The sequence below is a fragment of the Neomonachus schauinslandi genome, chromosome 12 (genome assembly GCF_002201575.2).
Source record: "Neomonachus schauinslandi chromosome 12, ASM220157v2, whole genome shotgun sequence".
Classification (NCBI taxonomy): Eukaryota; Metazoa; Chordata; class Mammalia; order Carnivora; family Phocidae; genus Neomonachus; species Neomonachus schauinslandi.
The window spans coordinates 13,401,061-13,419,677 of NC_058414.1; the positions used below are offsets into that span (position 1 = coordinate 13,401,061).

Below are 18,617 nucleotides of genomic sequence, written 5' to 3' on the forward strand. Positions count from 1 at the left end.
CTTGGATATACCCCAAAAAGTAGAAGTTCTAGGTCTCATGATAACTCTTTGTTTACTATTTTGAAAAAAATGCCAGATTGTCTTCCAAGATGTTTGTACCATTTTATAACCAATCTTTCAATCTCCCAATCTCCACATCTTTCCCAACACTTAATCTACCCTTTTTCTTATGGCCATCCTATAATGCGTATGAAGTGGAATCTCACTGTAATTTTGATTTGCATTTCTTTGATAGCTATGACACTGAACATCTTTTCAGTTGCTTATTGGTCATTTGCATATCTTCAGATTCAGATCCTTTGTACACTTTATTTTTTTATTTTTTTATTTTTAAAGATTTTATTTATTTATTTGACAGAGAGAGAGAGGAAGAGCAGGAACACAAGCAGGGTGAGTGGGAGAGGAAGAAGCAGGCTTCCCGCTGAGCAGAGAGCCCGATGCGGGGCTCAAGCCCAGGACCCAGGAATCATGACCTGAGCTGAAGGCAGATGCTTAACAACTGAGCCACTCAGGCACCCCCTTTGTACACTTTTTAAACAGGTTGTCTTTTTATTATTTGGTTGTAAGAATTCTTTATATATTCTAGATATAAGTTCCTTATCAAATAGATGCTTTACAAATATTTTCTCCCATTCTGTGAATTGTCTTTTCACTTCTTCAGTAATATCCACTAGAGCACAAAAGTTTCTAATTTTGATGAAGTTCAATATATCTACTTTTTCCTTTATTGCTTCTGCGTTTGGTGTCTTAAGAAGGCTTTAGCTAATCTAAGGTCATGAAGATTTACTCCTATATTTTCTTCTAAGAGTTTCGAGGTTTTAGCTCTTATATTTAAGTCACTGATCTATTTTGAGTTAATTAATGTGTATGAGGTGACAAAGAGGCCCAATTTCATTCTTTTGCATATGGAGATCCACCTGAGCCAGCATTGATTACTGAAAACACCATTCTTTTTTTTTTTTTTTTAAAGATTTTATTTATTTTTTGACAGAGAGAGAGACAGCAAGAGAGGGAACACAAGCAGGGGGAGTGGGAGAGGGAGAAGCAGGCTTCCCGCCGAGCAAGGAGCCCGATGTGGGGCTCGATCCCAGGACTCTGGGATCATGACCTGAGCCGAAGGCAGACGCTTAACGACTGAGCCACCCAGGTGCCCCTGAAAACACCATTCTTTACCACTAAATTGTCTTGGTATCTTCACTGAAAATCAACTGACCACCAAAAATGTTACTGTTTTATTTCTAGACTTCCAATTCTATTCTACTGGTCTTACGTTTACCTTAAAGCCAGTACTATATAGTCTTGATCACTCTAGTTTTATGGTTAAGATTTGAAATCAGGAAATATGAGTTCTTCTGTTTAAAGGTATTTTTTGACTGTTTCAACTCTATTGCATTACCATATATATTTTAAAATCAGCTTGTCAGTTTCTGAAAAGAAACCAGCTGGGATTTTGATAGAAACTGAAATGAATATACAGATCAATTTTCCATCTTAGTAATATTAAGCTTCTTGGATCCATGAACAGGGAATGTCTTTCCACTTATTTAGGTCTTCTTTAAATTTTTTCAGTGATGTTTTGTAGTTTTCAAGGTACAAGACTTTACCTTTTTTGTTGATTTATTCCTAGATATTTTATTCCTTTTAAGGCTATTACATATTAAACTGTTTTCTTAATTTCACTTTGGACTCTTCTTTGTTAGTGTACAAAACTACAACAGATTTTTGGGTACTGATCTTGTATTCTTCCACTCTGATGAACTCATTTATTAATTCTAAGAGTTTCTTAGTGGATTCTACAGAATTCTCTATAAAGTGTGTATATACACACACATGTGCACCACACACACATTAGTTACTTCTTCCTTTCCAATCTGATTATCTTTTATTTAATTTTCTTGCCTAATTGCCCTGGCAGTGTTGAACAGAAATGGTGAGAGCAGACATCCTTGTTTTTCACAGATGCCCTTTATCAGGTTGAAACAGTTCTCTTCTATTCCTAGTTTGTTCTATTCCTGCCTTATAAATTGGAACAACCTTTCTGGAAAACAACTTGGTGATATGTGTCAAGAAATTTCAAAGTTCAAATCTTTTGACCTAGTATTCCTACTTATATTAATTTATTTAAGGGAACAGTCAGATGTGAATAAGAGTTTTATGTACAAAGACATTAGAATGGGAGGAAATTGGCTCCACTGTCTAACAGAACTGTCTATAACATGCAATGTAAGTGCTGGGGAGCACCATGTGGGAATCACAGATTACAGAAGAGTGACATTGAGACTTTTCCCCTCACCATATACTGACACTTTGCCACAGCCATTTACTATAGAATATTTTTTTCCTGATTTTTAGGAAAATTCCAAATTAAAATTTCCTCTTCAAACAAATACTAACATTGAAAGCATTATAGCTTAACTTACTTTTTTTTTTTTAAAGATTTTATTTATTTATTTGACAGAGAGAGAGACAGCGAGAGCAGGAACACAAGCAGGGGGAGTGGGAGTGGGAGAGGGAGAAGCAGGCTTCCTTCCAAGCAGGGAGCCCGATGAGGGACTCGATCCCAGGACCCTGGGATCATGACCTGAGCCGAAGGCAGACGCTTAACGACTGAGCCACCCAGGCGCCCTAGCTTAACTTAATTTGAACATAGCAATTATAACACTGACTTTTGGTTGTCCAGGATATCATGTTAATTTTAAGTATCAAAATACTATTTTGTTGGAATGATACCAGTAATTGTTTGGTTTTTTTTTAAGTCTGAATACTAAATATTTACATCTTGAGACGGAGATCAATGACTACAGATTTATTTTATACTGCATATAGCTGCAAAACAAAAAGTCTTCTTTACCCAGAGAATTATAAACTGCTTTAAATTTTTTTTAAGACTTATTTATTTATTTGAAAGAGCGAGCAAGCATGTGAGCGTGAGCGGGAGAAGGAGCAGAGGCAGAGAGAGAATCTCAAACAGACTCCCCACTGAGCATAGACCCCCCCCGACATGGGGCTTGATCTCACAATCTCGAGACCATGATGACCTGAGTGGAAATCAAGAGTTGGATGCTCAACTGAGGCACTCAGGCACCCCAAATTGCTTTAAATTTTTTAACTGAGTATGATTACATTCATTCAGAAAATATCTTCTATAAATTCATAATCCTCAGTGGGAGCAAGAAAATAATAAAAGCACAGCTTCTACAGCAAAATAATTTACACTCTAGTTCAAATATTTGATGAACAGTGAAATATGAACACTAGAGTACTAAAATTAATACCACAATTGCATCCTACTCTCTTTCCATACTTGAAGATCAACTAAAAATCTAGAGGTACAGGAAATGTTTCCTTTGAAAGAAAAGCTCTCCCTTGCTAACAATAAAACGATTGAAAGACAAAAGGTTCAAAGATCCCCTCAGTTATTAAAAAGATGGAACTGTCTGAAGATAAAGAATATTAGGAAAAAACTGAGAATTAGTTTGGCCTTCCTCCATTCCCCAGATTATTTCAGAAAAACTTCGTTCAGCATCTCTAAGATTTTGCATAAAAATCCACCTTTGACTTATTGATACTACTTAACTCTGTTTTCTTAAGGATGATTTCCTTTTAAAACAAAATAGTATTTTATTTTCAATTTTTTGTAATTAATTTTTTTTTCATTTTTAAGTAGAGCCAAGTTTTAAAAAATTCTTTATGGTGTTACTCTTATATAGCCAAAGACTTGTGTTATAATAATGCAAATGTTTATATTTTTATATTAGCAATTTTACTTGATATGTGTGCTGTTTATAATTTTCATATTTAAACTATTTTAAGTATTTGGTTTTACTTTTTTTTAGTTTCATGAATTTTATTTTATTTTTTAAAGATTTTATTTATTTATTTGACAGAGACAGACACAGCGAGAGAGGGAACACAAGCAGGGGGAGTGGGAGAGGGAGAAGCAGGCTTCCCGCTGAGCAGGGAGCCCAATGTGGGGCTCGATCCCAGGACCCTGGGACCATGACCTGAGCTGAAGGCAGACGCTTAATGACTGAGCCACCCACGTGCCCCTAGTTTCATGAATTTTAATATGAACGATTAAATCAAAGTTCCCATACTATCTTTCTGCTCCAGGATAGCAATCACAATTAGTATAATGGCACAGAGCTAGATTAGAACCCAAGGACTTCAAACCTAGTTCCCTTTTCACCCAATCCGGCTGCCTCATCATGGTTCCCATCAAAATTAATAGATTCATTAAAAAAGGATTATGTGTTATTTCACACCTATTAGAATGGCTATTATCAAAAAAACAAAAAATAACAAGTGTTGGTGAGGATGTAGAGAACAGGGTACTCTCATGTACTGTTGGGAGAAATGTAAATTGGTGCAGCCGTTATGGAAAACAGTATAGAGGTTCCTCAAAAATTTAGAACTACCATATGATCCAGCAATTCTACTTCCAGTTATTTATCCAAAAGAAATAAAATTCTAACTCAAAAAGATAAATGCACCCAGCACGTCCACTGCAGCATTACTCACAATAGCCAAGACATGGAAGCAACCTAAATATCTGTTGAAAGATGAATGAGTAAAGAAAATGTATTAAAAATATGCAGTGGAATATTACTCAGCCATAAAAAAGAAGGAACGCTTGCCATTTGCAACAGCATGAATGGACCTTGAGGGTACTGTACTAAATCAAATAGAGAAAGACAAATATCAGATGATCTCACTTATATGTAAAATCTAAAACAAAAACAAGAACAAAAAAAACCCCTGAACTCATAGATACAGAGAACAGATTGGTGGTTACCAGAGGTAGGGAACAGGAGGTAGGCAAAATGGATGAAGGCGGTCAAAAGGTGTAAATTTCCAATTATAAAAGTCATGAGGATGTATTATACAGTATGGTGACTATGGTTAAAAATACTGTACTGATATCTGAAAGTTACTAAGAGAGATCTTAAAAGTTCTCATCACAAGAAAAAAAATTCTATGTGTACTGATGAACATTAACTGGATTTATTGCGGTGCTCATTTCACAACATATGTAATATCAAATCCTTACGTTGTTAAAACTAATATAATGTTATGTCAATTATATCTCAATAAAATAAGTAATTTTGAAAGAGGATTTTATGTTTTAAATTCCATACTCCCTTTCTCCCTCTCCCTCTACCTGCCACTCTGCCTACTTGTGCTCTCTATCTCTGTCAAATAAATAAATAAAATCTTTAAAAAAAAAAAAAAAAAAGGGGGGGGCGCCTGGGTGGCTCAGTCGGTTAGCGACTGCCTTCGGCTCAGGTCATGATCCTGGAGTCCCGGGATCGAGTCCCGCATCGGGCTCCCTGCTCAGCGGGGAGTCTGCTTCTCCCTCTGACCCTCCTCCCTCTCGTGCTCTCTGTCTCTCATTCTCTCTCGCAAATAAATAAATAAAATCTTTAAAAAAAAAAAAAAAAATTCCATGCTCCCTGACATATTGTACTATATTTAACTAATACCTGGACTCTAAATGTAACTTCTCACACAGTAAAACACTTTCTTATTTATTATCATTCCAATAATTACAAACAGGATTATGGTGGGGAAAAAGATGAGGAAGCAAATATATGAAAATCTATGATTTGTAAAATACAGTGCTAGGCATTGTGGGGGAGACAAACAAAAAACAAAGGACTCGAGGGAATTTATAATACAGTAAGGAAAATAAATTACGGCCATAAATATAACACAAGGAAAACTATGAACACTTTTATGTTCAAAGATAACAGTCTTTTAAAAAGTTATTTAAAGCATAGACAGGATATAATAAGTAGAGCTGATTTAACTCATCCAGCTATTAGTTATTCATAGTACCTTCCATGGCCTACCCACTGAGCTACGTAGGGGTTATAATAATGTATAAAACAGGTATGATTCCCATCCTCACATGGTGAAACAAATAAGGCTTTTAAATTGCATGTGTCTAGTCTACATAGAGTAGAAAGTGGTCCAGTTAGGCCTCACTGATAAATAAAGTAACATACAGTCTGAGAACCAGAGGATGAGAAGTCAGCCTTTCATATGGTGTGTGCACACACGTGTGTGTGTGCATGCATGCATGTGTATTGGGGGTAGAGAGGTTTAAGCCCAGGGAAGCAGTATATGTAAAGACTTTTAAGACATAGAGGTGCATTGGCATATTTGACAACTCAAAACACCTATATGACTGAAGCTTGGTAGACAATCAGAAAAATGGCAGAGATGGGGTTAAAGAAATAGGCAAGGACATGATCCCAAAGATCAAAGAATCAGGAGGTCCAGGGTATGTTGGAGGAAGAACAAATATATTAATTTGACTATAGAATGAAGTTAATGAAAAACAACATTACACACAACCCTCATGTATAAGATCTTAATTTAATCCTTACTACACAGTAAGAGAAATAATGTTTCCCTTTAATAGTTGAAGAGGTCACAGGCTCAGAAGGGCTGAAGACCTTGCTAATAAGGTCGCACTGCTCATAAGCAAAGTCACAAATTCCAGACATTGCAACACAAGTCAAACCTTTCTACTACACAATAAGGAACAACAAAAAATAAGGTGAAAAGTACAAACTGGATTAAAAATCAAGCTAAGGAATATGGGCATTATAGACAAAAACTAATGGAAAAGGACCCCAATTAAAAAGATGATTCTAATTATCTTCATAGTACATACAGAATACTGTCAAAATAAGTTCCTTTCTACAAAATTACCATATATTACATCAATCATTTTTATACTGTTCCTCAGAAGAGTAAGAGTGTGTGCGTGCGTGTGTGTGTAGTTGGGGACGGGAGGGGGCTAAGTACCATGTTCAATCAGAACATACCTATTTTACTCGCTTATCTTAATTTAACTTGAAAAAGAATTTTGCTCTTTGAAAACAACAGATTATAATGGAGTCAACTCTGGTTCCAAAATCTTACTTTGAAGATCCAAAACCTACTAGAAGTAAAGCCTTTCACCACCATATGCCTTATGATAACTATTTTAATAAGCATTCTGATTTCTTTTTAGCTTTTCTGCTAAATGTCAAGCATATGCCACTACAGTTTATTAAAGGCAATTTCAGGTAAGAGTTTCACCTCCACACCTTCAGAAATAATACAAATGTCTACCATAAAGTTTCCTTGTATGTTGAGGCATGATATTAAAAATGTAAGGGAAATACATTCTATACTACTATAAACTATTTCTCAATAACTAAAAAATGAAGACTAAAAATTATGCACTGATGTTCAAAAAACAACTACTACTACTGACAAATATGCTTTTTTGTTTACTAGGTGACTCAAAAATCACTAAAGTAAATAATTCTTCAACTCAACTACATTTATAATTACAGTATGACATTAATGCAATAGTTTTATGTACCTAGTAATTACTCAACTGGTCAATACCTATGACAAAATCTGCAAGTCAGCAACATCATGCATGAGCAGAACTGGTTATGTAAATATGTATGCATACCTTTGTCCTTCTTAAAATCCAAAGCATCTTCTTTATCAGTCACTATTTCCTTCATATTGATAATACTCTGGTGGGTAAGCTGCCGGAGAATTTTAATTTCTCGAATTGCTGTAATTGGAAAGCCTTCCTTTTCATTATCTAGACGTACTTTCTTTAAGGCTACCATTTCTCCTATAAAAATTAAATAAAATCAAGTTACCAGATGATAAAACCAAATGACATTTTTCTTAATTTTAACTTTATTTTAATTCATAATGTCTGTTCCTACCTCTGGAAATTACGATGTTTATAGTTCAAGAAATTAAGTCTCTGGTTAAATACAAATTATAAGATATTTATCCAAACTGTGGAATACTATACAACTGTTAAAAAAGGATGGGGGTAGGCACATAGGTATTGTTATTTTATGCTCTCCAAGATATAAGTAAAAAAAGGCAAGGTGATGATGAACAGTAGATGTATTACACTACCAATTCTAAAAAGTGAAGGAGGGGAGGATAAATTTACCCAGTATGCTTATACATGCATAAAATCTCTGAACAGATGAGAAAATTCTGTACACTGTGCAGGTGAGAAAATAAGCTCAGACATATTAACTTGTCCAAAGGTGCCCAGTTACCTAGCAGTGAAACTGGGATTCAAAAATCTGGTTTAGCTATCTCAGAAGTATGTGCTCTTCTCGCTACACTAAATGGCTTCACAATTCAGATATGAGTGAGTTCTGATCAGATAAAATTTAACTATTAAATAGAATACACAAACACAAATCCTATTATAAGAAAAAATTCACTATTCTAAAGGTCTGTTCATTCCACTTCTTTGGAGAAAATAGCAATTCTGTACTTACAAATATTCCAAAAGAACAATGTTTATCCTTTTAATTATCAAAACTTACTTGATTCTTTTTGATGGAAGTCTAAAATGTAGTATGATTCCTTTTTTAATAAACAGCTTTTAAAAGTTGTAATTTAATCTTTTTGATAATGCAGAATCATCATTATAAATATTATTACTCCATGCTGTAATTGCCCTCCAGAGTTTTCTTATACAAAATGGCTTCAAATAGCTCTATTTTAATCTACTGGTTTAATTTAACAAGGAATTATAAGTACAGATTAAGCACTGGCTCTACCCATTAGTTGGTAAAATACATAGCCTCTGACACAGTGCTGCAAAAACTTTTAAAACTTTCTCGCAGGTTCCCAATTATGTTCTAAAAGATTAAGCTGTTAAATCTAGCCTCCAAACAAAGGGTACCTTCAACAGAAAAATTTGGGTAAAAGAAAAAGTGTTACATAAGGCTTAATACAACAAAATTTACTACTAAGACGGTCAAGATACTTTTGTCCCCTGATTACTAACAATGTAATAATTTATTCACAATTAAAGAAACCTAAATCCCACCATACTACACATCACAAACACTAAAAAAAACTTTAAAAGTATATGTTTACATACCCACTTACACGTATTCATCTTACATTTAGTGCACATATAAAACAAAAAACAAGATGAAACAAAAGCATGATAAATTCAAATTTAACTTAAAAAAAAAAACAACACCTCAAATTACACATTTGAAGAGAAAAACAAATTAAGTACATTCAAGAGATCTAGAGATCCAGAGCAGTTGACATACTTACCAGTGTCTTTATCCCGGGCCTTGTAAACTTGTCCATAGGTACCTTCTCCAATAATTCCGATGATATCAAATTTATCCACGCAGCGTTTTCCCCAGTCAATATCTTTTTCTTTGATTTCACCATAGCGAGGCCCACATATTCTATCAAATATAGTTCTGAAGTTTTTATATACAATCAAGCAAGTTCAATAAACTGTTTAATATTTAATATCCAACCCTCCCCCAATCTTATATCCTTTATTTCCCCAAACCCTTGCACATTTGTGATCATCTAAGTAACACTGTAATTTGGTATTATAAATTATCATGAAAGTCAAGGCATCATTTCTCCATACCAACTCTTCTTCTAACAAGCTGAGAAAAAGAAGTAAAGCTTGTATGAAGAACTTTCAAAAATAAAATGTAATTTTCAATGAATGGATAAAACCAACACTAATACAAAGAGTTAAAGTTCTCTAACCAACCTCCACAAAGATTTCCTTTTCATCCATTATATATATATATGTCACTCATTTTTCGAAAGACAAGTTTGACAATGAACATTACCAAAAATCTAACTATAAAGCTTATTGACAAATTTAGACTTATGGCTAGATGAAATTACCTTAAAAATGAAAACACAAGAAAGATTTTTAGTCCAAGAGAGTACAAAAGTATTAATATAATCAATTCTCAGGAATCCACATTGTGTGTGTGTGTGTCTGGGTGTGTGTTATATATACATAACACACATATATATGAGACAAATATTTGACATTCTTCAAAAAAAATAGGTAATTTTGTAGTCTCTCAATATTCTGGTATTGTAATAGAAATTCAACTAGAGGAATAAAGCTACAAGACTCAGAAAGATAATTTTAAAAGTTTAGTTTTCTACGCTATACTAGAAAATGACCTCATACTCATGCTAGGCACCTGAACAGCAATTCTAAAATCAGATGTAACTCAAAGTCTTACTCACACTTTCCGTTGGTTAAGTAGAAATAAAAAAAAAGAATCAATGTTCTCCCCCTTTAACTGATAAACAGGTTTCAAGGGAAAGAGTTATCTCTAGGCACTTACTTGAAGCTAATTTAGGATACAGATTTCAAACCTTCTTCCACTCCACCTCTTGCAGAATGAAAAATACACTTAGTTATGGGAGTAAATGGAGCTAAAAAGCAAAGGAAAACATAGTAGCTTGCCCATTACTAATTTTGTTTGGGCTCACTGAATGCTGACTTCCACCTTCTCCAATTTCAGTGTTTTGTGTTACTTAAATATCTTAATTATAGAAATTATCTTTAATATATAATAACCCAAGAAATTAATACATTACAAACTGTGAGAGAAAATTAAATTTGGTTTTATTAGTCATTTTGAATAGGTACGCAGGGAATTATGAAATTTTTTCAAAACTCTAGAGTTTATTCATATACTTTAAGTTTAAAGAATAAATACACTTTTTATTATTTTAAATCTTAATGTTTTATGATTTTATGATGACCCAGAATCATTTCTGGTCAATGTAAGAGCAGGTAGAAAGCAAGCACATACTTAGGCCTCCTTTTACTATGTAACTGTGTTGCTGTTTTCTTTTCTTCTGGACTCTTTGAGAGATCATCTCCTCCTGGTAGCTCAGGGGGCAGTGGTAAATCAGCAAGTAAACATCGTAGTTTCTTCTCTACTTCTTTTTTAACCGCTTTTACTGAAATATTTCCTCGTAAGCTAAAAGAGAAAGGAGTCACACAAATAAAACCTAAACATTTATCTGCAAAATAAAAATGCAGCCACATCTTACACTTAAGTAGCAATGGCAAAAAACTAAACTAAGTTTCTTTACTTTCCAGCTAAAATAATGTACTATGTTCAATTGCAAAATACAAAATTTGGGGGCAAAAATGATACAGGATTAGATAAAAACTAAGGAAATCTGAATAAGGTGTGAAGTTTAGTTACAATACTGTATTGATATGTGTTCACTGTTAACAAACGTACCATACTAATGTAAGATGTTAATAATGAAAAAACTAAATACAGGGTATATGGGGGCTTTCTGTAGTACCATTATAATGTTTCTGCAAATCTAGAACTGTTCAAAAAAAAAGTATACTTTTAAAGATGATATAATCAGAATTACTATAAAACTGTAAATTAATACTAAAAAAGTTAACTTGTCATGCTTCACAGGAAAATTTATTAGTTTTGTGATAGCATTTTGTTTGACTTTATTGCAGAGACATAAAGAGGTTTCTTACAAAATAATACAACATGCTATTATTTATCTTGCCCATTTAAATAACCACAAACAACTAATTTAGCTTTGCCCCTTTTCAGGGTTAATTTTCTTAAATTGAACAATGATTCTTTTAAAATTTTTTAAGGTTCTAGCTTACTGATATTACAGGTAAAAATTTAAGTTCAGTTAGTTTTGTACTTTTTTGAATGCATAAAGTGTATCTTAACTAGGTAATTTGAGTATTTTAAACCTCCCAGTTAACTAAAAAATCTGTTTAATAATAAGATATTTCTCGAAAGAGAATCTTCACACAGTTTCATAGCAGTTATGAGTCCCACAATGAAAAAGTTTAGTGAGACTAAACCACTGGGGTCACAAATTACAAATGACATTATCAAAGTAAATCATTTCATTTTAATTGTAACTTCTATTCATTTTGAACATCAATATTATTGCACAAACGCATGTTTTAATACCATCTGATAAAAAGCATTTACCAATAACTATAATAAAATTGTGCCTTTTCTTCATAACCTCGTGTTACTCACTAGAAGGGTTTTTTTTTTTTAGATTTTATTTATTTATCTGAGAGAGAGAGCGCGCACTCACGAGAGAGAGAGAGAACGAGTGAGCAGGGGGAGTGGCACAGGGAGAGGGAGAGAGAGAACCCACAGCAGACTCCACACTGAACACGAAACCCCACACAGGACTGGATCCCACCACCCGAGATCATGACCTGAGCCAAAATCAAGAGTCAGAGGCTTAAATGACTGAGCCACCCGGGCACCCCAGAAGTTCTTTAACAAAGAAAATATGCTCAAAAGGAAATTGGTTTGCAGTTTTATTTTTAAAGTAATGGTATGGGAATGCCTGGGTGGCTCAGTGGGTTAAGCAACCAACTCCTGATTTCGACTCAGGTCATGATCTCAGGGTGGTGGGACTAAGCCCCACATGGGGCTCCACACAGGTAGTTTGCTCAAGATTCTCTCTCTCCCTCTGCCCCGCCCTGCCCCACCCAATGCTCACAGGCACATCCACACACTCTCTCAAAACAAAACAAAACAAAAAAAAGTATCACACAGCTCACTTTTCAGTATGTTTGTCCATTCAACACATTGATATTATGCTTCTATGTGCTAGGTATTAGGTAAGGCACCGGAGTTTAACAGCAAAAATAACAACAAATACATTAAGATAGAACTCCTCTCAGAAAGGAGCTATGGATAGTCTTTCGGATAACACAGTTAAATAAGCAGCAAGATAAAGTACTATACAAAGGGGTTCCTAGAGTAATGTAGCTGAAGGGTAACTAAATCAGGATTGAAAGACAGTAAAGGCTTCTTTCTAAAAAAGGTACCACTTGAACTGTGCCTGAAAAGAAGCCTATTTCCAATAATTTACTTAGAAAACTGCAGTCTTTTACTTGTAAGGTTTTAGTCAAAAATTCTCATTTGTCTGAATATTCAAATCAACATTTCTAGAGGAAAAAAGTAAAAATCTTTGCTTATAGCATTACATGAACTACCAAATTCAGCAAGGCTCCCAGACTTCAGAGAAATGAAATACTAACTTTCTAAGAATGACACTATATAATTAAAAACATCATTATTTTAATTGACTACTTGTAATAACCAAATAGGAAGTACGATTTTTAAAAGTTCCCATGTATTATAGCAACAAAAACAATAAAATGCCTTAACAAGAAATGTACAAGATCAATAGAAGAAAATTAAAAGATATGACTGATGAACATAAAACTGGATCTGAATGAACAGAAAGAAACCATGTTTTTGTATGGAAAACTGTAATATTGTAAAGCTATCAGTCTCCAAATAAATCTACTACATTCAGTTGAGTCCCAAACAATTTTAATATAACTTGACAAGCAGACTGACTATAAAATCTGTCTAAGAATAAAAGCAAAATTCTGCCCAAAAATTTCTGAAAAAGAATAATTAAGTGCGATTTGCCCTGTCATGTGGTCAACCTATTTTAAAAGATCCCAAACCAGAAGCCCAAGATTGGTTGAAGTCAAGGAATATGTATTATGGTCTACCCAACGTTTTATAAAAAACTATGAATTAAATTGCCAATATTTTTAATTCAGAAGATTTACATAAATACTCAGATTTCAGGCTTCCTAAAAAAAAAAAAAAATCAAAAGCTCTAGCAACACTGGGGCCCAAATTTATGTGAGCTTCAGCAGCACTGAAGCTGAGAATGAATAGCAGAGCTCACTAATCAGTAATTTACTCCATCCCTTCAACTTTTGTATTACCTGCCTACCCCTACAGCAGAAATCTGAGTTTGAGAACCAATATACCATGCATCTAAAGAAGTTAAAACAAAAAAGTACTAGCAAAGAAATTATAAAACATGTTAATAGAAGAGAGAGTCCAGAAATACAGGTATCTGTAAGAATTTTTATATATGGCACCACAAATTATGGATTATTCAGTAAATGATGTTAGAAACTGGATCTATCAGTCCACAGGGTGATGGGGGAGAGCATCTTTCTGCGTCATGTAATAACCAAAAACAAATTTGTGTGACTCGACTTAATCTTTTTAACTTTATAAACCCATTTATAAAGAAAAAATGATTAGATCTGACTAGATTTAAAAATGAAAAACATACATATAGCCAAAAACAAAAAAAATGTCAAAGACAAACAAAAGACTCTGATAAGCAAAGATCAAGATCCCTAACATAAAGAGCACCCACAAATCAATTAGAAAAAGGAAAACAATATTAAGGAAAAGCTAGCATAAGATATGAACAAGTAGTTCACTGGAAAAAAGAAGTACCCAACAAGTATTTTGAAAGATGCTGTATCTCAATAATCAGAAAAATGCAAAATTAAATAATTACATATTTTAAGGACTATATAAATTGGTAACAGTCTTATTAAAGTACAATTTGGGGGTGCCTGGGTGGCTGAGTTGGTTAAGCATCAGCCTTCAGCTCAGGTCATGATCCCAGGATCCTGAGATCATTCTCAGCGGGGAGTCTGCTTCTCCCTCTCCCTCTGCCGCCCCACCCCCTCACCCTCTGCTTGCACTCTCTCTCAAATAAAATCTTTAAAAAATAACAAAAATTAAAAAATAAATGTATATACTTTATCCTGGTAACTATCCTACAAAAACTGCTCTCATATACATAAAATATTAATATAAAGAGTTTGATAGCAAGCAATTATAAATCTAAGTATCCCTTAATCAATAGCTGAATAGTTAATAAGAGCATGATTTATCCATTCCTATAGATAGGAATATTGAACCTATCTATATACCAACATGGAAAGATCTCCAACACATTAATGAAAAAAATAAGTCAAGGAGTATTATGCATAGTGGGATCCTAATATTTTTTAAAAAATAAAACAATTTATTATATGAAAGCATATAGTTAACAGTCTACCTTGTGATTTTCAGAGAATAATAAATTCCAGGTCTGGAAGAGAAGCAAAGTTCAAAGTGAGCCTAAAAGATATTACTTGGCCAGGAAGACAAGAAAACAAGTGGGTCATGTCAAAAGGACAAATCAGTCAGCTTAAAGGAGTTCCCACTGGCCAAGAACATTTAGAGCATCAAAAAGAAGAGTGACTGGTGTTGAATCGATCTTTGGCCACACATATTAGTAGTAGTACCCAGGGGGTCTTAAAAACTTCTATATTCATGAAACGTACAAACACATTCAAAGATGGAAGAGCAGAGACACAACAGAAGTGAAAAGCAGAAGAGACAGAAAAGAAGGTGGGTCAATTTATCATGACATGTACCACCATCTCATTAAAAACAGACACCCAGGGGCGCCTGGGTGGCTCAGTCCTTAAGCGTCTGCCTTCGGCTCAGGTTATGATCCCAGGGTCCTGGAATCGAGCCCCGCATAGGGCTCCCTGCTCAGCGGAAAGCCTGCTTCTCCCTCTCTCACTCTCCCTGCTTGTGTTCCCTTTCTTGCTGTCTCTCTCTGTCAAATAAATAAATAAAATCTTTAAAAAAAAAAAAAAAAACAGATGGACAAAGAATACCCTCCTTAAGCACTCACTTGCACTTATCTTGAGTTCCTGAAAATATCACCAGCAAAAATTTACCTCCAAAGCATGTATGAAGAATAAAGTAGAAAACAAGGCTCACTGGCCCAGAATTACTGGATTCCTTTTTTCTTTTTTTTAGATTTTACTTGTTTATTTAAGAGAGAGAGAGAGAGAGCGAGCACGAGTGGGGGTGGGGCAGGGGAGGAGGGATAAGCAGACTCCCACCGAGCAGGGTGCCTGACTGGGGCTCGATCCCAGGACCTCGAGATCATGACCTGAGCTGAAGTCAAATGTTTGACTGAGCCACCAAGGTGCCCCCAGAATTACTGGATTCTTGGCAACTGGGCTATTCTCTCACTAATGAAGTGACTCAGTTCTGCATTCATGCCTCTGTGATGGAGAGCCCATTCCCGGACTCATCAAAATTATAAATCACTACTCTGTTATGAACCTTCAATGTTCCTAGAGAACAGTCAAACCTGTAAATACCATAATTAGAGTGGTTTAACTGGAGAATACCTGATTATATTAGATGAGATCTCTTGGCAATATTTTTGATTACAGAAAAAAGACATCACACAGAGGGCATGAAACACAGGAATTATGATTTTTTTTGTTTTAAGTTATAAAATTTTCATAATGCCAGCCAAAGTGAGCACTTGAAAGACCTACCCACACAGCATTTTTATCTACTTGTTTTCAAATTCTATAAAGATGTCAGCTAGGAGAACTGCTCATATAGTTGTTGTTTAACAGAAAATGAGGGGAAAACAGCTCTAATTTCTCCATAAAAATAAAAATGAAAAAGGTTAAGTGGTCTAACAGACAGATATTACACAGTAGCATGATGCTTCTATCCTAGCATACATTTCAGAAATATTCTTAGGACTGCATTTACTTTACACTCACTTATCTTCATCCTCTAAAAAATAAAATGTTTCAAAATAAAAAAAACCTCATACCCCCAAGATGCACAATAGAAATCTGTAAACATGTTAAAGGAAAACAAACACATTATGGGTTTCCTGTATCATATAATTAATCTCCAATTACAAAAAATTAAAAAGATTCAAGAAAAGTCTAAAAAATGATAAACTCATAAAGCTACCCAGAGTGATAAAATTTCTAAGACCGCTGAAGAAACCTAGAAATAACCAATATACCTGCTTTGTATCACCCAGGGCACAGTCTTCTCATAAATAGTCCTGTTTCTGAGAGTGTCATTAAGGAATACTAAGCTAAAGAAAACACGGTACGGGCATTTCTAATTCCCAAGCTGAAATATACATTGTATATCCCAAGGCAAGAGCAAGTTTTTCCTGGAATTCTTAAACTATAATTCTGTCATCCTACAAGCAATGTGCTTCATTTTAAGGTGTACATAATAAAGATAAATTACTTATGACTTTTTTGGAACCTTTCTATGGTGGGGGCGGGGGGTGTCAGGTAACTTCCCACTTCAAACTTGTCTGTCTTTCTTTCAACTATTAGTGACAACACTTTCTGGCACTTACCCATCGGTGTCTTTATGCTCAGGCAGGACGGGAGGCAAAGGTAACGGCGGTAATGTGGAGGTCACCAGAGCCACATGTTGTTGCTCCTTCTCCTTGGCTCCCAAGCTCGGTGTAAGTGGTTTGGTTTTCTCTTTAAGAGATACTGGTTCATCCTTTGTAGCAGCAGATTTACTCTCCTTTCCAACTCCAACTGCTTTCTTGGTGGCTTTATCTACAATCAAGTTATTGTCCACCTTTGTTACCTGAAGAGGTGGCTTCGTTTTTGCCTTGTCATTTTTTAAAGTTCCACCACCTGAGGGAGAAGGTGCATGTTCCGTTCTGAGTTTCTTCACATCCTTCACATGGTTGGTTTGTGACGCGCCGGCCCCGGCCTCCGCGCTCCCCTTCGTAGGCGTAGAAGTGTTGGCAGCTTTAGCAGCTTTGGCAGCGGCCTCAGCAGCCTTCGCAGCCTCCGCAGCCTTCGCCGCCTCCGCAGCCCTCGCCGCCTCTGCAGCCCGGGCTTTCTTATTCTTGTTCAACTCGGCTGCCAGGCTGCTCTTCAGAGTTAGTGTGCTAGGAGAAATGCTAGAATGACGGCTTCTGGATCTAGACAATCTGTGCCTGCTACGGGATCTTGAATGCCTAGATGAATATGGGCTTCTGCTTCGGGATTTGGCAGAACGTCTGGTGGAAAATAATGAACATTTAGTCAGTAATTCAGAAAAGTTGAGTTTGAAATTTATAAAAACTGCGAACTCAAGCCTGTGAAATCAAACAGAAATTTATTTAATTTCAACATCATCATATAGTTTGTGGGGGGATTTTTTAAAAACAGAAAATGCTTTTAAGCAGATTATTGTCTGGTAGCTGTAATTTTCCTGAAAAGAGACTAATTATCTTGATCTTGGTCTAGCCTATGAATGCTCAAAGGTGAGACTGGATGAAAGTAAATCTCTGTGAGGAGAAATACTATAAGGTTAGGAGAAAAAGTGTGACAAGGTGTCCCTGCTGTCTTGGAAAAGAGAAGTATGCAACAAGGACACACCAATGGTAGCAGTGGCAGGGTCAAGTCTGACCAATCATTCAACAGGGAGCCCATCTCTACACCTGAAGAGCATCCTTGCCCCACAAGTTCAGAAGTCAGTAGTGCTCTGTCCAAAGCAAGAGTGAAAAAGATAAATGCCTGTCACGAGACAGTAAATACAAAGAGTCTCTAAATTTTGGAAACTACTTAATGGTGACTGTGTAATTCGCTTCCCAAAAATTACTGGAAACCACAAAAACTATCATATATTTAAAAGTATGGTGGCAACCAAAATTTCTATAAAACAAATGAAGCACAGCACCACGTGAAAGGAAGCCGAAGTTTTCAAATCCACACCTTATCAAAACTAAAAACAAATACCAGACAAAGGCACTATGATAGTACTTTGACATGTTTGCCATATCTCATTTTAATGCTCACATCAACCCCAGTGAAGTACCTACAGTTTACAGATTAGAAATTTAATCTAAAATATTATGTCACGGAAAATCAATCCCATACTTATCGGTAGTTGTACTGGTAATTACCTTACTGCCACTACCCTCTTCCTCCAATCTTCTGCCCAACTCTGTGCCAAAGGAGGCTAACCTTAACAGACACATCTTTTGGGGCGCCTGGGTGGCTCAGTCTGTTAAGCGGCTGCCTTTGGCTCAGGTCATGATCTCAGGGTCGTTGAGTTTGAGCCCCACATTGGGTATGGGGCCTA

At 35.3% G+C, this 18,617-nt stretch overlaps 1 protein-coding gene across 2 annotated transcripts in view; it reads right to left on the reverse strand.

Moving 5' to 3' along the window:
- Nucleotides 1-18,617, reverse strand: part of CDK13 (cyclin dependent kinase 13) — a 121,576-nt gene that overhangs the window by 76,441 nt on the left and 26,518 nt on the right. For both annotated transcript variants that reach the window (XM_021703746.2, XM_021703745.2), the window contains exons 2-5: nucleotides 16,888-17,550; nucleotides 10,656-10,826; nucleotides 9,121-9,260; nucleotides 7,478-7,648 (exon numbers count right to left, since the gene is read on the reverse strand). In XM_021703746.2, the coding sequence (XP_021559421.1) occupies nucleotides 7,478-7,648; nucleotides 9,121-9,260; nucleotides 10,656-10,826; nucleotides 16,888-17,550 (1,145 nt within the window). The remainder of the gene's footprint in view (nucleotides 1-7,477; nucleotides 7,649-9,120; nucleotides 9,261-10,655; nucleotides 10,827-16,887; nucleotides 17,551-18,617) is intronic.